Source organism: Vicia villosa, linkage group LG3 (genome assembly GCF_029867415.1).
Source record: "Vicia villosa cultivar HV-30 ecotype Madison, WI linkage group LG3, Vvil1.0, whole genome shotgun sequence".
Taxonomy (NCBI): domain Eukaryota; kingdom Viridiplantae; phylum Streptophyta; class Magnoliopsida; order Fabales; family Fabaceae; genus Vicia; species Vicia villosa.
In genome coordinates, this window is record NC_081182.1 from 105,074,727 (window position 1) to 105,095,831 (window position 21,105).

General features: G+C 37.9%; 1 protein-coding gene across 1 annotated transcript; it reads left to right on the forward strand.

Annotated features, from left to right (window-relative positions):
- Positions 1-18,676: 18,676 nt before the first annotated feature.
- Positions 18,677-19,861, forward strand: LOC131658725 (F-box/kelch-repeat protein At3g06240-like). Its single transcript, XM_058927991.1, has one exon. It carries the CDS (start codon positions 18,677-18,679, stop codon positions 19,859-19,861), a length of 1,185 nt encoding a protein of 394 aa, XP_058783974.1.
- The last annotated feature ends 1,244 nt before the right edge of the window (positions 19,862-21,105 follow it).

Consider the following 21,105-nt stretch of genomic DNA (forward strand, 5'->3'; position numbering starts at 1 on the left):
AAATGATGCAATTGCTGTTTTTTTGTTTTTTATTTATTTGATTTTCAAAGAATTCAAGTTATTAATTTGTAAACATCAAAACATGAAGGAGGTAAACCCTATATTGGATCAAAGCTTTGATCAAGTTATCATCAAGATCAATCATCCATTTTGGTGGATTAGAGTTTTCACCTCATCGACACCCAAGATCCATTGCGTTTGATGAAACTTATGATGTTTACAAAGAAAGACCTATGAGTTCCTTAGAAATCAAATGAATGCATGGATCTATGGTTTATGCATCAATCACAATCAAGATCACACATGGTCGCACAAACAGGGTTCAAAGGTTCGACGTCACGAGCATGGAGTCAAAGTTAAGAACCACCCGCAAAGGTATGTACTAGGGAATTTTGTACCTGCCGAACGGGTTCTACAAAGGTTCCCAGAGTTTTCAATCTTCTATCGAATACTACCGGCTCGCACAATTGCTCATGTGCGCCAATAATATTCCTAAAAAGACCTCGTCTGAGCGTAGCATCGCATGACAACAAGCTCAAATTGGTACTTGATCTTGTTTCTGCACTACATCCTAAAAAGGCTTAGATGGGTTAAAAGGGTTCTAGGTCATTCAGCTTCTACGGACACTCACTATTGAAAGTAATAGCGTTCTTACGATAGTTCGTAACAACATCTACTACCTTCCATGAGGCCTCCACTGATTGGGGTTCCACCATATGATGCTCATGTTAAGGATTGCTCCTGACATGCAACTATTGGTCTTACCACCTCCTATCTCAAGTTACTCACCAAAGTCCGGGTTAGAACTTTATCTCATCACAGAGGAACCATCGAGCACCAAAAAGAAAAAGAAAAAGAAAATAAGCAAACAAAGAACATAACAATATATACAAATAAAACACACAGATAAACAAAAATAGGCTTAACACACTTAAAACTGGTTCCCCAGTGAAGTCGCCATTTTTTCTGTAGCGGGGAAAATCTGATATTGAAGTCATGAGAATTGACTCGAATCAATATTTTAGTGAAAGTCGCCACCGCGCTTTATTGTTTCTAAAGGAAAAGGGAAAAGAACGAATAAAACCCAAAGTTTGTTTTTAAAACAAAAAGAAGAGATCTTAGGTACGGGTGTTGATTATACAAGGGGAAGGTTTTAAGCACCCCTCATATCTGTGGTACTCCACAGGAACCTTTTTGAAAATTTGTGTCGTGTGTGCTAAAAAGGGTTTGTTTTATTTTTAAAATAAGCTCGGCAAGACGTTAAGCCTTGTGCCTACATACCTCCTCGGTGCAATGGAGAAGTCAGAGCTAATGTAGTTCCACTTAAAAGGGAAAACATTTTAAAAAACGAATAAACACTTTATCGTCGTCGGAGAGAAATACTCAGCCATTGATCTTGAGCATGAGAACAAATGAGTTCTTTGCATCGCAAATGAAAGAAGGGCTCCAACTCGGATAAAATCAACGAGTATGCCACTAGCTCTCTCACGCGGAAAAGATCTTATTATATCAATCAATTTCAAAATCGTGGGGTATAACCACTCGTTTCGACGATTAATAGTGTTTAAACTTTTGAAGAAAAAGGGCCACTAAGGGCAAAAGATATTTTAAAAGAAAATGTTTTTAAAAGGTTTGCAAACATAAGAATGTTTTGGAAAAAAAGAGAAGATTTTAAAAATTAAAGAAGGGGAGGAGATGAAGAGGCTATCCTATTGTGTAAAATAAAAGCTAAGGAAAAGAACGGTCTAACCAAAATAAGAAGCCAACACTTGACATTGAGAGTCAAGGTAGATTTCCCATCCTTTAGAATATCAATACTATACCAACATTATCACTTGGGGATCCAGATGAATTTATTATCTTAGCACCACTTTGCATTAAGCACATTAAATTTCTGACGAAAATCGGGCAGAGTAACGGCTGTTTTCAGGTAAAATCCTTATCTCAATGCCTTGGAATTAACCATCAAGGGCTTTCAAGGAAATACCTGCACACATAAACAGACAACAATCCAATGCCAGACAGACAGAATAACAACCGAGTAATAACGGAATAAGAGTCCAGAGGTACTAAGTCCATAAGTCCGAATCTCCAAAATGCTAGGGATAGTAACCAATAGTCCAAAAGAGAGCCTTAAACGTTTTTTAGATTTTTGTTATTTATTACTGTTTTAGCATAAAAGTAAAGTATGGTCCAAGTGGACAAAAGAAAAATAGCGGAAGCATAAACATAGCGTCCAAATGGACAAAGAGAAAATAGCGGAATATAAATGTCCAAATGGATAAAGAGAAAATAGCGGAATGTAAATATGATGAAATGATAAAATAAAGCGATAAAGCGAGAAACATAAAGAGCAATATAATAAAGTGCGGAAATTAAAGTCAATTGTTAGATGTTAAAGATAACCATCTTGAAACTTGTCAAGTATGTTATCAAAGTTAGTAATGAAGATCGATGGTGAGTGAAGGATGTACTCGGATTTAAATTCAATAGAAATTTATCAGAAGCTTGATAAAATCATAGCGACTACACGATAAATCTCCATAAGTCTTAAATCAACCGCATACAATTATCTTCCATATTTGATCTTTTTGATTCGGGACACGAAATATTGCGCTATGTTAAGCAGATCGCCAAGTGATTTATGTAGAAATCACCCTACAACGAGGCCGGTCAAAACTTTATGTGCTAATGCATGCGAGAGAAGTGATATGTAGATCACTCTCCGAAAGCAATACCGCACGAAAAGAAAAATAGGGAGCGATCTCTTCTTTACCAAGAATCCATAAGAATTCTCAAGGTATCAAAGACTTTCATCGATCAAAAGAAAAAGAAATAAAAGATGGAACCATATTCAAAAGCTCCTTTCATCCATAATTTCAATCACTTAATATTGCGGATTTGGATTCTCATCCTATCGACGCCCTAAGTCCATTGAAATTAGAGAGAAATTAGGCCTCTAACTTGTGATTCAAAGAAAATATCAAAAGAAAGGAGTAGAAGATGAGTTAGAACCAAAAACAAGTCAAAAAAGGCAAAAAAACACATTCTGCTCAGATGTAAATCGATTTGCACAGAGTGTAAATCGATTTGTATAACTCTGTTTTCAAATCTGCGCAGTTTTTTAGTTATGTAAATCGATTTGCACCTTATGCAAATCGATTTGCACAACACAGTTTTTCAAAAAAACAGCAAATCAAGAGAAGAAAACTTGTTTAAACATAAAACCAAACACCTTGTGATCTTGGATCAATTTGTACACGAAAATGTATCAAGTAAGCAAGCAAAACTCATCAATGTAGCACCAAAGGTGTATCAAACATAAACAACAATGGATCACATCTTGAATTATGAAAAGGATCTAGAATTTTACCAAATCTTCCACAAACTTTGAATCTTCTTCAAGAACACACAACCACAAGCCTTGATCTCTCACAATTGATGAAGAAAGTAGTGTTTATGTTGAGGTTTAGCTCTAAATTAGTGAGGTTCAAGATGTGACTCACTAATTTTTGGGGAAGAAACAAGAGCTTTGAGTGAGGGGTTTGGAAGAGGTGAGGAGAGAAAGAGCAAGAGTTTTCTTGGCTATCAAAGCTTGAAAAAATGATGAAGGGAATGCCTCAATTTATAGCACTTAGGCTTGGGAAATTTTGTGGCTTGGAATTAGGATTGGAAAATAGAATTAGGCTTGGGAAAAGGATTTGGAGCCAAAAATGAGATCCAATGGTCTTGATGCAATCACATGAGGGTTTATGATTAAATGATGTAGGTAATCAAATACAAGAGCTAATTCATGCTTCCCATGCATGCAAATGATGTCAACACTTTCAAAAGCTGAAATTTGCCTTCATTTTTCCAAATTCGCACTGGTGCAATCGATTTGCACCGTATGAAAATCTATTTACATTGCTGAAAAAGGCAAAATCTGGGGCAAAAACAGTTATGCAAATCGATTGCTGTCTTATGCAAATCGATTTGCACTGATGGCAGAAGCAAAATCTGGTGCAGAATCAGTTGTGTAAATCGATTTACACCTTATGCAAATCGATTTGCACAGTGAAATTGTTGAAAAATGCTCCTCTTGATGGATACTTTGACTTGGTACCTACAAAACACAAACATACAAAAGCACAAGGCAATATTTTTGGTATTTTGGTTAGTAAAACAATATATACAAGACTAAAACATGGGTGCTTGATGATTCCCTTGCAGATGAATTGTTCACAACATCACAAGTAGAGCTCTAAGTTAAAACTTCTTGATTGATGATTGGTATGCAAATGATGTGTGATCTTAGGGTCAAAAATTGGGGTATGACAGATGTATGTATGTTGTATGATTTATGATTTGTGCTGCTTGGAGTATCTAGATCGGGACCCTGATGCCTCATCTTGTTTTGAAAATATACAGCTGGGAATTTATGATTTTTGCATGGGGATGAAAGCAATTCGAATGATTGATCTTGATGTGCCCTGACTGGGGATAAGAGAGATGAATAACCCTGTTTGAAGAAAAGAGAAGTATCGGTGAGCTGGCAGTGTCGAAGATGTAAACTTTGTTGGGGAATTGAATCTCTATTGGGAAGAGAAATTTTAATGATTACTCTGTGGGGATCCCTCCAGATGATTGACTCTGAGGGAGAACTTCTGGACTACTTAGACATTGTCTAATTGCCTTTCCTGTCTTTTACAAACATACAGATATTTTGAAAAGGAAAAGATAAATGTTAATCATGTTCATATGCATATGTTCGTTCAAGATTATCGTTAGACGTTTGCGCATTCGAGAAAGAAAGAAAGACTCAGGAGAGTAGAAAATAAAATGACTTGTATTAAGAGAGAGCCATGAATAGGCAAAAAATGATAAGAGGACAACGTTGTGTGTTTTTTTTTTTTGAAAAAGGTACAAAGTAAAAAAAAGATAGCTATGTGAAAATGATCCTATTGAGTTTTAATTCTAATATTGCCATTATGTCTTCAAGCATCTCATCCCTTGCTTGTTGGAGAAAGGTGATTGAATTGGTCGGTGTCATTTGAACTTGATATTGGTAATAAAGCTGAATGATGAGTGATCTGAACGAGACATAGTCGTACGCTTCAATCCTTAACTTTTGCCTAGGTCGCCTTTTCAGGTTTTCAGCCTACCAGGATACCCTTTTTTGCCCAAGTCGCCCTTTCGGGTTTTCAACTTGCCGGGTGTACAATTCTTTTATATATATCCCTAACTTTTGCCCGAACCCTTTTGGTTCGCCGGGATGCCCTTACTTTTGCCTAGGTACGTCGACCTAGCGGGTCTTATTTATGCGTAGTATTTTTTGATTATGTCTGCATTCACAGGGTGCGGAAAGTCTTCGTCGTCCATAGTAGTGAGTATCCTTGCTCCTCCAGAGAATATCTTCTTGATTACGAATGGTCCCTCATATGTGGGAGTCCACTTGCCCCTAGGATCACCTTGTGGTAGGATGATTCGCTTTATTACCAAGTCACCAGTCTGGTATGCTTGTTGCTTGACTCTTTTGTTGAATGCCTTGATCATACGCTTCTGATATAACTGCCCATGACAAACAGACGCAAGTCTCTTTTCATCAATTAGGTTTATCTGGTCTAGTCGAGTCTAGATCCATTCATCTTCATCTAACTCTGCATCCTTCATGATCCTCATAGATGGAATCTGAACTTCAATCGGTAATACTGCTTCCATGCCATAGACTAGTGAAAACGGGGTTGCCCCGGTTGAAGTACGTGTCGAAGTGCGGTAACCATGAAGAGCAAATGGTAACATCTCATGCCAATCCTTATAAGTCATTGTCATCTTCTGTACAATCTTCTTTATGTTCTTGTTGGCGGCCTCCACTGCGCCAATCATCTTTGGTCTATCAGGAGAAGAATTACGGTGTTTGATCTTGAATTGCGTGCAAAGTTCAGTAATTATCTTGTTGTTTAGGTTGGTACCATTATCTGTGATAATCCTTTCGGGGATGCCATACCGACAAATAAGGTTATTCTTAATGAAACGGGCCACCACATTCTTAGTAACAGAAGCAAAAGAAGCAGCTTCTACCCATTTGGTGAAGTAATCAATGGCCACAAGGATGAAACGATGTCCATTAGAAGCAGTAGGTTTGATTTCCCCGATCATATCAATGCCCCACATTGCAAAAGGCCAAGGAGCAGTCAGAACATTTAGTGGAACTAGAGGTACATGTACTTTGTCAGCATAGATTTGGCACTTGTGACAAGTTCTGGAATGCTGATGGCAGTCAGTTTCCATAGTGGACTAGTAGTAACCCGCTCTCAGAATCTTTTTAGCCATATTGTGTCCACTAGAATGAGTTCCAAAGATATCGTCATGTATATCTTCCATAATCTCTTCTGCTTCTTTCTTATTCACACAACGAAGCAGAGTTGAATCATGATTGCGCTTGTATAAGGTTTCATTGCTCAGAAAGAACTTGGAAGAAAATCTTCATAAGAACTTCTTGTCATTGATAGATGCCCCTTCAGGATATTCCTGAGCTTCGAGATATCTTTTTACTTCATAAAACCATGGTTTTTCTTCAACCTCTTCAGTAGCTATCTCGTAACAGTATGTCGGTTCATCATGCCTTTCAATAATAACCATAGGAGCCTCATTGTCCCATCTGACCTTGAACATGGATGACATAGTAGCTAATGCATCCTCTAATTGATTCTCTTCTCGGGGAATGTGTTCAAAAGTAATCTCTTCGAAGTAGGTAATTAAAGATAACACCAGATCCTTGTAAGGCATGAGATTAGGGTGCTTCGTGTCCCATTCTCCCTTGATTTGGCTAATCACTAAAGCTGAATCCCCATATACTTCCAAGAACTTGATTCTTAAGTCAATAGCAGCTCTGAGACCTAAGATACACGCTTTATACTCAGCCATATTGTTGGTACAGTCGAAACACAGTCTTGCTGTAAATGGAGTGCGTCGACCTGCTGGAGAGATAATCACAGCGCCAATACCATTACCGAGTGCATTCGAAGCTCCGTCAAAAACCATGGTCCATCGGGATCCTGGTTCAGGTCCTTCATCTGGACCAGGTTGTTCACAATCAGTAACAAGCATAACATCCTCATCTGGAAATTCAAAACTCATGGATTGATAGTCGTCTACAGCTTGCTGAGATAAGTGGTATGCCACAACACTTCCTTTGATTGCTTTTTGTGTTGTGTATAGAATGTCGTATTCTGTTAGTATCATTTGCCATCTTGCTATTCGTCTGGAGAGAGCGGGCTTCTCAAACACATACTTGATAGGGTCCATTTTAGAGATCAACAAAGTGGTATGGTTCAACATATACTGTCTCAGTCGGCGAGCAGCCCATGCCAAAGCGCAGCAAGTTTTCTCGAGTAGTGAGTATCTTGTTTCACAGTCGGTAAACTTTTTGCTAAGGTAGTATATTGCATGCTCTTTTCGACCAGACTCGTCATGTTGCCCCTGTACGCACCCCATTGAACTCTCCAACACTGTTAAGTACATAATTAGAGGTATTCCTTCAACGGGTGGTATCATAATCAGAGGTTCCTGAAGGTACTTCTTAATTTTGTCAAAAGCTTCTTGACATTGGTCATTCCATTTCACTGCTTGATCTTTCCTCAGTAAATTGAATATTAGCTCACAAGTAGCGGTCAGATGGAAAATAAACCAGGCAATGTAATTCAAACGTCCCAAGAACCCTCTAACTTCTTTCTCATTCCGTGGAGCAGGCATTTCTTGTATGGCTTTTACTTTGGCAGGATCAACTTCAATACCTTTACTAATAACAACGAACCCTAGTAACTTACCAGACCTCACCCCAAAAGTACACTTGTTTGGATTCAGTCTCAACTTGTATTTCTTCAACCTATCAAACAATTTCTGCAGGTGGACCAGATGTTCTTCTTCAGTGTTGGATTTCACAATCATATCATCAACACAGACCTCTATTTCTTTGTGAATCATATCATGGAATAGTGCTACCATTGCACGCTGATATGTTGCCCCTGCATTCTTCAACCCAAACGGCATGACTTTGTAACAAAAGGTGCCCTAAGGAGTAGTGAAAGTTGTCTTTTCCATATCTTCGGGTGCCATCTTAATCTGGTTATAACCTGAAAAACCATCCATGAAGGAAAACACTTTGCATTGCGCAGTACTATCAACTAGGATATCAATATGTGGTAGGGGAAAATCATCCTTGGGACTTGCTCGATTCAAATCTCTATAGTCTACACACATTCTGACCTTTCCGTCTTTCTTAGGTACTGGGACTATATTAGCAATCCATGGTAGATAGCTCACAACCTTCAAGAAACTGGCATTGAACTGTTTCTCAACCTCTTCCTTGATCTTCGGAGGAATGTTTTCTTTGATAGGTAGACGGTGAACCACAATATCAGTATCGAGCCTCGGCATGTCTTCGTAAGACCAAGCAAATATCTCAACATTGTCTCGTAGCATCTGGATCAATCTCTGTTTGACACCCTCTTCTAGCTCAGCCCCTATCTTGATTTGTTTCTTTTCTTCGTCGGTACCTATATTCACAACCTCAATTGGCTCTTCATGCGGCTTTATAGTCTTTTCTTCTTGCTCTAGCAATCTAGCAAGTTCTCTAGGCACTTCATAATCGACTTCACCTTCGTCCTCAGCTTGGTAGATCGGATTTTTAAAGTCATAGTTGGCAATAGCAGAGTCGTTATCAATGGGATCCAGAGTGGATATGGATCTACAGTGTATTATGAGGGTGTGTGTAAGAACACATAGCTATTTTGAAAATAAAGAAAAGTAAAGAAAGAGAAAAATTTAAATACGAAACGTCCAATGCTTTATTGAATGAAAATATGCTTATGAAATGACAAGCCCTAACAAACGGACCGTTATGCCCCGGAAAAGACACACGGCTTTAAAGTTTATTGTTTATTGAAATACAAAAAATAAAACTGGGAAAACATAAAGGAAAGCAAAACAAAACTAGAAATGGCAATTACTCCTGACTATAGGAGATAGATGTTAGGTGCCAAATTGTGTTAATATCAAGTTTAATTTGCGGCACCTTTCGACCGATTTTATCGAGTATTCGTATAATTCCCTGTAGTTTTATATAACTATTTGTAGTTTATAATTTTAGCTTTAATTTCATGTTAATATGTTTTTTAGTTATGATTTTGTAGGTCTTAGCAAATTTTGGAAGTTTTGAGCTTGTTTTGGCCATGATTGAAGTCTGGTAGGCAGAGCATAGCGCGCGTCGCGCGGTAATAGGGCGCGTCGCGCCCTGGATTTAGATATTTTGTGAAGCTTCCAGCAGAGAAAAGCGCGCATGGCGCGTTTGGGCGGTTTGATCTGCAAGTGACCTGGCGGGATGTGCCCTTGAGAGCGCGACGCGCCCTGGATAGAAAACAGAATTGTTATATAAAGAGCATATCAGATATTTTGGAGTCTTCTTGATCTTTTGGAGAGCTCAATACATCATTATCTACTGTAGCAAACTGAGAAGTGAAGAATCAAAGCTTTGATCGTCGATTAATCGCCGTAGATGCATGTTATTCTTCATCCTTACCTTATTGAGCAAGCTACCATGTCTATGGATAGCTAAATCTCTTTTGTATCAAGACAAGATGTAATCCTCCTTTACTTTTGTATGTTTTTCTTGTGAATATATGTGTATGAACAAGTGATGATCAATATAGATAGTTCAGTTTTTTTATTAAAGCTTTTCTATGGTATAAATGTTTGAGACATCAATGTTTGTATCTTGACCTAATTTTATCATCCATCAAACTATGAATTGCAGACATGGATTTAGCGTTTGATGTTTACTTTGTATCGGTTTATAAAACGTTATTTGTATTGTTTAAGCGGTGGAGAAATCGGCGATTAAACAATACGGTAAATCTAGCTATATCGTTGCGGACACGGATGGTATAGACTTCGATACGTAATTATATTGATCGTTAACAATTTCATATATATATATATATATATTTATAGGTTGACAAAGAAAGTTAGGTCAGTGAAATCGAATCTTGATACATTCTTTTAAACTTAGAACTTTCTTAATTTTACTCCTTGCTACTAAATTGTTGAATGATCCTTTACAAACCCAAAACCAAAGTAACCTTAACTCAACGCAACATAAACTATAGAACGGCAGTAGTATCGCAATAATCCCTGTGGAAACGATATAAACGAAAAAGTACTCCAATATACTTTCAACAATAGAGACAATGTCAAACCTTCTGGAAGAGAGTGTTGTTCTCCATTCTGATCTTTGATAGTGCAGCCTAAACCCTATTTGTTGGATTTGTAAGGAATATCAGGGAGTTGTCCCCAGATAGTACAACCACCTTCTTCAACCACTGCCCTAGCATCTTTCAGAGAGGCCATTGTAGGAGGAATTCTAGTAACTTTAGGAATAGTGTGGGCAGGCTTAGCCTCAGGAACCACTTGAGGGACCAATTCAAACGCCTGACGGGGAGATTCGAAGGCTTCTCCAGTAAACTCAACATACTTGGTCTCATCTATAAAGCTCACCACGTATTCTTCCTCGCCATACACAGTGACGATCTTGCCTTTCGCTGGGTATTTCAGTTTTTGATGCAGAGTTGAAGTCACGGCATTTGCCCCATGTATCCAAGGGCGTCCAATCAGACAAGAATAAGCGGGATGGATGTCCATCACATAGAACACAGTGTTGAAAGTCTGAGAACCTACTCGGATTGGGAGCTCAACTTCGCCATATACCGTACTCATCGAACCATCGAAAGCTTTTACTATCACATCACTGGATTTCAGCACGATTCCTTTGGGGTTGAGTTTGTCCAATACCATCTTGGGTAGCACATTCATAGACGAACCATTGTCAACTAATACATGGGCCAGAGTGGTTCCCCCACATTCAATGGAGATGTGGAGAGCCTTGTTATGATTCTTTCCACTGGGACTTAGATCAGCATCAGAAAATCCGAGGTAATTGTCTGTCGTCAGATTTGAAATACAATTCTCAAGTTGAGTGACAGAAACCTCTTGTGGCACATGGGCAGCCTCTAGAAACTTCATCATAGCTTTAGCGTGAGTCTTGAAACAACTTAGGAATGACAGCATAGAGATCTTGGAGGGAGTATGCCCCATCTGTTCAACAATGTCATAATCACTCTTGCGGATGATCTTCAAGAACTCATTTGCTTCTTCAGGAGATGGATTTTCAATAACAGTCTCAGCTGGTGTCTGGATGGGTTCAAGCAACGGTCCTTTATCTTGGGTATCAGTATTCTGATTAGGAATAGGGGTACCGGCATGTGCAACAGTGTTTGGAGAGATTTCTGGAGAAAACACTCTTCCTCTCCTTGTTACTTTACTAGTTCCAGCAATATTACCCACATCAGGATTAGTGTCTTCAACAGCCTTGTCAACTACAGGCTCTTGTTTGACTCCCTGGATATAGACCTCGGCACCATAATTCCAAGGGATAGCCTTATCAGAAGAATATGGAATTGGGCCAGGCTTAGTGATGATCACAGGAGCCACACGGGGTTCAGCAGAAATCTTGAATGGAGCCTTAGTAGGGATCTTCAATGGAGCTTTAGAAATTACTGATACGTCTTCAATCTTCAAGCCACGGGAGAGACCTTCACACAAATTTTCTACAGAAGGAATCTTTTCTAACATGGTAGTGCAACGATCCATCCAGCCTTGAATTCCTCTTTTTAGATTCTCACAACCATTGGATTGGGACGCGCAATAGTAACAACCTACATCGCAACCCGGAAATAAACCGGCTTGCAGCAGCTTTCTCTTGATGACCGGGAGAGGAGTTGACAGATCTCTCACATCATGGACATAGACCACATCCATGATAGCATTAATAGTCTTATCGTGTTTTGGCATAGGAGCAGTGATGACATTAGGAGTCTCTGGAGCGTCGAACTCGATTTCACCAGATTCTATCATATCCTGGACTTTGTTCCTCAGTGCCCAACAATTATCCGCATGGTGTCCAGGAGCATTGGAATGATAAGCACATGTAGCCTTAGGATCATAAGTTGGATTTGCAGTGTTGACAATCTTCGGAGGATCCTTCGTGATGATCAAGTTAGCCTTCAATTGATGTTACAGGACTTGAGACAAACGCATGTTGATCGGGGTAAACTGTCTTCTAGGTCTGTCTGTTCTGCGCTGATACCCTTGTCTGGAGGTCTGTTAAGACGCTGGTGTAGAGATTAGGACGGCCCCAACAGATTGGTTCTGATCATTCTTATTACGAACCTTCTGACTGTGCACAGCGTTAGTCTCATTCTTTCCATGATATGGCTTCTTTGTAGCACCTACCTGAATCTTCCAACTTTGAATATCACTCTCAACACGCTCTCCAGTCAATATGAGCTCCGTAAAACCAGAGGATGAACTACCCAGTAGGTGACTATAGAACGGACCAGTCAGCGTACCCATGAACATGTCAACCAACTCTCTGTCAGCCAAAGGGGGTTGAACTCTTCCAGTCAAATCTCTCCACTTCTGAGCATACTCCTTGAAACTCTCTTTCGAGCCCATAGTCATGTTTTGCAATTGAGTACGAGTAGGCGCAAGATCAGCATTGTATTGGTATTGCTTGTAGAAAGCAACAGCCAAGTCTTCCCAGTTATGAATGTTGGCACCGTCCAGATGATAGTACCATTCGAGTTGGGTTCCGGATAAGCTCTCTTGGAAAAAGTGGATCCATAGCATCTTGTCAGCAGTATGAGGCTGAATCTTCCTCACATAGGATTTCAGGTGCAGTTTAGGACAAGAGACTCCGTCATACTTAGCAAAGGTTGGAGTCTTGAATTTTTGAGGGATAACGACTCCAGAGATGAGCCCTAGATCCTCAAAATCCAGCCCAGGTACCTTCTATATTTCCATAGCCTTCATACGTTCCTCCAATTGCTTGTATTTCTCTTCAGGGCATTCCTCCTCATAGTAGTAGTCTCCTTCTTCATCATCTTGCTTAGCAGAACCAACATTGCTCTTCGCATCAGTCTTGATACTAACACTATCCTCATGGTCGTCGTCTTCGTGGGTTTCAACTTCTTTGGCCCTTTTGAGAGGGCCTCTGAACCTTCTTCCCATGTTGAAAACACCTACCGATTTCTTGGTCTTCTTCTCCTTCTTAGTTAGAAAGGATTTCAGCTCATCTTGCCCCTTGGACAAATTCAGGATCAAACTTGGAACTCAGCATTCTGAGCTTGGAGATTCTTGACGGATTGTTCGAGATCCATTTCCTTACTGAAATAAACAGCGAAAAGATGAGAGACCTGTTATAAAAAACCTGTGATGCAATGTTTATGAATGGTATGCGTATGCGTATGCAATGTTTTCAAGGACCTTGAAATTTAAATTTATTTAAACAAAAGAAAAGAAACAACTCTTATTAGTAGTAATTAAATTGCAATTATTGTTTTTTTTTGCCATTTTTAGGCTTACAAGGGAAAGGAATAAATAAACAACTAAATAATAATAATAAAATAAAAACTTCTTCAAGTTTCCCATGGACGCTTTCTCTTTGACCCAAGGAAATTGTTGACGCTTTGCTCTGCATGAAGTTGTTTCGTGAGCTCTAACACTTGCTTCTCTTTAGCACGGAATTGGGCCTCAAAAGTATCTCTTTCTTCCTTCAACTGAACCCATGACCTTTGTAGCTCTTCTAAATCAGTGGGCATAACCGGATGAAGAATAACCAGAGGAACCTTTTCTTCATACTCTGGTTCCACAATCACAGGTCTGACATAGGGATATGGCATAACAAAATGCTGAGCACGAGTACGCACCCATCTGAGATAAGGCTCTACAGGAATGGAGTTCTTTTGACCCCAACTCTTGCTATCAACCTTGTACACTTTGTTCCAAGCGCGTATGAACTCCCGACACTGGTTTTGAACATCTTCTTCGTAGTTGAAAACAACCCCTTTGATAATCATGTTGTGAGGACCATCCCTGCGAGCATACCCAAATTGACGTAGGGCTAATGAAGGATTGTAGGTGATTCCCCCTCTAATGCCAAGGAATGGCACATTAGGGAATTTCCCACAATGGTCAATAATAGTGACGTACTCCTGAGATATGACATGCCAACGGATATCTAAATGAGAAAGTGACATAATCCTTCGTGACCATTGCATCTTTTGATCATTTCTTAACACTGAACGAGGAAGGTGTGAAATAAACCACCTGGCTATAAGAGGCGTACAACACATGAGGGTTCCTCGCTTCTTCATGGTACGGGTGTGGAGTGAGTGCAAAATATCTCCGAGTAAAGTAGGCACCGGATTGCGAGTCAGGAATATCTTAATGGCGTGCACATCTATGAACTGATCAGGATTAGGAAACAATACCAAACTGTACATTAATAAAGCTAGTATATCTTCAAAGGCATGGTAACTCATAGCTTTCAAGAATTGTCGAGCTTTCCCAAATAAGAACTTGGCCAAGAAACCTTCAACCCCATTCTTTGCTTCCCAATTGGAGGTAATGTCTGATCTCTTCAGGTGTAATGCAGCAGCAATAGTCTCGGGTTTTGGAGTGTCCTCCAAACCGGTGAAAGGTAACTGATAAGGGATGGGTATACCAAGTAAATCCGAGAACTCCTCCATGGTAGGTACCAATTGGTAATCCGGGAACGTGAAGCAATGATGTTCAGGATCAAAGAACTGGCATAGGACTCTCATCATATCTTCTTCAAACTTAGAGGTGACCAGTCGGAGTAGATAACCATGTCTTTCGGCAAATTGAGAATCTCCAGGAACCTTTGAAACCAGCTCCTTAAGCTCAGAAGGTATCCCCATGAAGTTGAGTCGTATGTAATCCCTAGTAGCGAAAGCCATGTCCTACAAAACAGAACAAAGATAAATTTCTTGGTCCTTGAAATCGTTAGAGGAGATGATATGCCATGATGTCATGATGTTATGATGTTATGATGTCAAGTAGATAACAAACACAAACAAGTCACACAAAGTCCTTAGGTTTAAGGGCTTGCATGAAGTCCATAGGTGCATACCCTCCTTTCTTGAGTTTAGTTGGTTCAACCTGTCCTAAAAGAGTAACCGGGTTCTATGGTGCTCATATCCCTGATCTTTCTCGCGGGCATTATCTCAACATGGCACTCGATCGGCCATCCAAAAACATCCCTAGAGTCCAATCTCAATGAGTGTAGCATCGAGTATCAATTGGCTTCAGTTAGGAATCCAAAGCCAGCTATCTCACTACTTCCTATAAGCCAAAGTCAAGTTCAACTAAGGTTCTAAGGGCGAATTAATGCTTAATGACACCACGCGGTAGCCAAACGTCTCCTCGATCATATTCAAGGGCCATCAGGACAAACCAAAGCGTCGCACTAATGTGGCCACCAGATCAACCATAACGATACATGTCGTACAGTCTCCTTGGTCTCTTGCCACATACCTAAGGTACACTAGATCCGGGTGTAGGATCTTTCACACAACAGAATACCCAAAACAGCCTTTAAAGATAAAGCAAACAAATCAAACAAGTGAAAACATTTAAGTGAATCCTAAACTTTAAGGTAACCCCTCTTTTATTCGAAAGCATCCCCAGCAGAGTCGCCAGTTCTGTAATACGGTGGGAGAACTGACTTTTTTGAAATATTGCGGATAGTAAGAGTCGCCACCAACTTTTATTTTATCCAATATATAGAAAGGCTAAAGGAATAGGAAAAGACCTTAAAAATATTTTGAGTTTGGGGGTAGGTTATACAAAGGGAAGGTTTAAAGCACCATTTGTATCCATGGTTATCCATGGGCTCTTAATTGCTTAGCTCACTTTGTTTTCAAAAATGTTTGAAGTGTGGAAAAATAATTTTGTTTAAGGACTTTAGCTTGTAAATAAGCGTAGCCTTTTTGAAAATTGATTTTGAAAAGAGTGGGAAAAAGACTTTGAATTTAGAGCAAGCAATTAGTAGCAACTACCCTAAGTTTTAAAATTTGTTCGTTTAGCTTTTCAGGGATATCCATACCATAGGAGGGTAGGAAGTCCTTTCATTGAATTTAAAGGGTCATCGGAGTTATCGTTCGCCATAAGACTGTCCCTACCATAAAGAGGGCAGGTAGTCTAAGGGAAGGATATAATAGTCATTTAATCTTTTAGGCAACAGGCACCCCAATAACTTTACACAAACAAACACGGCTTTTATACAAACTCAACTCAAAACAAAGCCACATATTTTCATAGGCTTGGCTCACAACTTTCATCCGAGGTTTTATACAAGGAGCTTGGTCATGTTGGGGGTATCGTTCCACTTGACACATCGTCAAGGAAACAGATGAAAATATTCATTAAGACCCACTAGCTGGTGGATCTTAAAACCGAGGGAGAGAGGAAGGCAATCTTTGGGAAATGTCATGGACATCTTACTTCCTTTGTTGTTGCTTGAATAATTACTTTTTTAATGCCTTCCTTATTGGCTATAAAGATGCGAAGAAGAGTGAGGAAGCAATGCAACATATGAAAAGGGATCTCTGAGCTACCACTCTTTTGGTGAGTATTCTAAATACTCTGTCTACTGGGGGAGCATCTACTTCACACACATCAATCAGGTCGACTATTTGGATTACTTCTTCCTTAGTTCAAGTGGAAGTTCAGGTTTCACCTAACTAGTCAATGATAGATGATGGTCTACACTTGTCGTAACAGGGAGGGCATGGGAGGTCTGGCTTCTAGCCCTTAACTTTAAGAAATTAATGTTGAAAGGCTGCTTCACAAGTGTCCCTGAATGATGTCTGTTAAGGAGCATGTTTTAGTTCCAACTGGGCTACCTCCTGTGATACTAACTTCCCACTCTGATGAAAATTTTATTACTTCTCTAATAAGTCTAAAGAAGTTTGCTAGAGTGAGATGGAGGATTTGGCATACCATATCTACCGTCATAGCCTTTGGAGCTGCCAGGTGCTAGAAAGTCTTCCAACAAGAACGTCTTTGGAGGGAGAAAGAGGCGCTCAACTGGTGGGTCAAATCCCTTACCGTTGAAATAAATGAAGTCTAAAATAGATTCGGGAAGCGTCTTCCTTATTTATTGGTATAGAGATTTTCATGGAACCTTTTGTGTATCCCGACACTCTAGTTGAGAAGGTGAAGTTACTGGCTCAAGAGGTAATAAAAAAGAATTAAGCTTTAGTTTCCACACATGCTTGGATCCTAAGGTGGAAGTTTCTATTGATGAAGCAAAATAATTCTTGGATCCTACTTGAAAATTATAGAAGAGCTCGAGGTGTCTTTGAAGTTGAGGACAACCTTTATGATATGCGTCTCAAGATCCTTGCCTTGTCCAAGGAGATATCTAAATTATTGAAGGAAAGTTACTTTATCACTAAAAACTCTTTTAAATTTCCCTGAAGAAGGGGGAATATTTTTATCCTACTGGGCCGGTCTGTCGAGAGAAAGTCCGTATTGACTAGGCCATTGAAGACAAAAAAATGGTTTCCTTGGTGCATTAGTCATGTGTATGTGTATTTTTTACCGGCTTACTTGTACCTGACATATGTGAATCCAATAAATATGTAACCTTTATCGTTCTTTCTCTGTAATGTACATTTTAGTTTGTTACTTACCATTGTTTTTACCTTTTTATGAAATTTTGCTTTTAGTTCTGAGTTCGTTTCACTAGGGCACGACTTTTTCCATGAGGTCGCGCTCGAAGTTTTATTATACTTCTCTAAGGACCGTGTCTTAACAAAGGTCAGTACCCCTCTTATTCCCCTAGGTGGAAACTTGGTTCGAGGATGACGTATGGTAGATTCAAAGATCAAATTTATATGGTTTAATTTAAATAATTTTTTAATATCTAAATTTTTTATTAATATTAATATTACAAAATAATAGATTTGAACTAATATATATTAAAATTTTAAATTGCAAAATTGCGATGAAGGATTATATTTGAAACAAATAAATAATAAAAATTAAGTAATTAATTAAACTAATAAATAGTATTAAATATCAGCTTATAATAAACTAATACAATATATCATATGAACCAATAAATTAATAAGATATGTGCATGAGGTTTGATTATGTTGGGATAAATTTTGAAAAATCAAGCTCAAATTTAATTTGATCGGTGGGGATTTTATAAGTTTTTGTGGTTTTTGTTTTTTTAGACCGATTTATATTTTTTATCGGATCGATTAGATAGATATTAATTTTTTTTTTCATATTAAGATATATCTTTTTTCATAATCATTTAATTAATTTTTTTTCTCTGTTCTAAATTTCATTCGGTGTTCCATCATTTAATTAACTGCATGCTTAAATATTTTTGTAATATTTATCATTAGTGAAACTTGATTTTAATCCTTTTATATTTCAATTCGGTTTTTCTTTTTGAGAAATAAATTCTCCTTAATTTTCTTAGGAATTAAACGTGACATCAAAACTGTTCACAAAGTCACGGAGATATTTAAGGAACTATTTTGAAATATTTATAAAATCCAAGGCATTTTTGAAAACCCTTCAAATAGTCAAATATCAACAACCGGTACAAGTTTTTAAACTCTTGAGTCTAACCCTATCAACTATACCGAGTCAAGAAAATAACCTAATAGCAAGTAGATACTATACTATTTACTTCACGCTTGAGAGTGAATTTTCAATTGGTTTAGCTTCAAATTGCAACCAAATTAGCTCGAAGAAGATGGAGAAACGTGTGAGTGTGATTGTGACAAATAAGACAACAAAGGTAAGGAAACAATTACATATCCACCATGATATTGCCTTCTCCATTCTTTCAAAATTATCTATTAAACCTTTGAAACGATTTGAATGTGTATGCAAGTCATGGTCTCTCTTGTCTGATAACCCCTATTTCATGAAAACCTACCGCAAGAGTTTATTCACAAAGTATCATTCTTATTATGATGATGCATGCGTCCTCCTTCATCCACTTTACAATTCTTATCACAATCATAGATTTGGGTTGTATCCTCTTTATGATGAGAGGTTTGTGAGTAATGTCAAAATAGATAAGCCATATTGTGATTGTGGTTTTAGTATTTTAGGTTCGGGTAGTGTTCATGGAATTTTTTGTTTGTCTTTTATATACGAAAAGGATATTATATTGTGGAATCCATGTACTAAGGAATTTAAACTCATTCCTCGTGGCATTAATCATCGCAAATGTTATCAAAAAGGTTATCTTAATTGGGGATTTGGTTATGACTCTGTCGATGATGACTATAAAGTGACATGCATTTATCAGCCGCCAGTAGAAGACGAAGAAGTATATTGTGAACCCTTGGTATGTGAAATATATAGTTTAAGAAATAACTTTTGGAAAAAATTTGATGTTGATAAGAAACATAGTCTTAATTTTTGGAGCAATGAACAAGTATACATCAATGGATTGTCTCACCGGGTGTGTAAAGTTGCAACACATAAATGTAATGAATCATATGTGTTGTCATTTGACTGGCACCGTGAGGTTTTCACTACAACACCTATACCATTTGACATAGAAGATATTATTGATTTTCTTAATGGGTGGAGACACTTGGTGTTATTAAATGGGTCTACTGCTTTGATATTAAATTCCACAAGGACGTCTACATTTCACATTTATATCCTGGGTGAATTTGGCGTAAAAGAATCATGGACTAAAATCTTCACTATAGAATCTTTCCCGAATCTTAAGTATCCAATTGGAATGGGAAAAAGGAGTGATATGTTGCTTAAGAAAAAAGACGGTGGACTAGTTTGGTTCGATTTAGTTACTCAAAAGATTACCGATCTTAACATTACAACTAAGAATGTTAGTTGTAATATAATAATTCATAAAGAAAACCCTATTAGCCTTGTTGCATATCAAGGAAAAAGTATTTAACATTTTTTTTCTTTTAATTTCTTTCAAGAAGATATTATCAAGTAGTTTCTAGCCTATTTTGAAGGTTTAGTCTTGCTATATGAGCAAAGCAAACTAATAAGAATTCTTTATCAAAGAGGTGTGCTTTTGCTTCTAATTTACATGATTATTATTTAGTTTTAGGTAGTGAAGATTTTAGGTTTTGATTTTGAATTTGCTAATTCGTATTGGTAGAGTCTAGTTTTCCAATGAGTTTGTATACTTGCTGAAGACTATGATTGAGTAATGTGTTCTTTTCTTTTCTTTATGCATGTGGGTCTCTTAAGGTTTGAATGAAAACAACTAGTTAACAATATGAGAGAGATCATCTTTGTATACATGCAAATGAAAAAGGATGAAAGGTTTTCTTCTACTTTAGTTGAAAATAAGACTGCTAATCAAGTCGATCTGCTCATTTTATATTTTATCAACATAAAATAAAATTTCTCTCAGATCAAATTAAGCATCATTAGTTTAACTTAAATTTACAATACAAAATATGTTGGCTTTTTTATCATTAGCTACAATAATGTGGTAAGAAGTGTTTCTCAACGAGTGTTAAGTACAGTATTTTTTTGTAAATTATTTAGGGCTTGGCGTAGTACTGCAAAACAAGTTATTTAGCTCAGTCATCTTCGGCTTTGTATTCTAGTTAGTACTATATTTTTTATTCAATCCCAATTTATTATTACTAAGAATGAAATGTAAGTGTTTGGGCCGCTTGCAAAGCACAAGATCAAAGGTGCGGAGGCAAGAGTAAATAAAGCGAACTTAAAAAAAAAATAGGTACACTTTCATGTTCATCTGAAGTAGATAATACCACCCTCTAATTCATAACATGTTGTGTCCGCACAAACGGTTTTAATCCTTCTCAATATTTATAGTTAAAGACGCCTCATTCTTAGGTTTTCAAATCAATTCTCATTCTCACATCAATTTTCATTCTCTCACTGACTTGTATGTTGTAGTGCTAATCTTGTAGGTCAGTCTCCTCTTTGTAGTACCAAAAGCTTACTTCACCGTGCTAAGGTTCAATTTCACCAGTCATCGAATAATTTTGGTTCCATGACGCAATAGTGACACCATCTGTGGGAAACAAAATATGATTCCTCTGTATTTTCATGTTCAAATATCCTCCGATCCACATATCCAAATCTCTTTTTCTAGAAAGTCCATATCTCTATTTCTTGATCTTCTTTCCTGAAGTTTTTTGATCTTCAACCTCT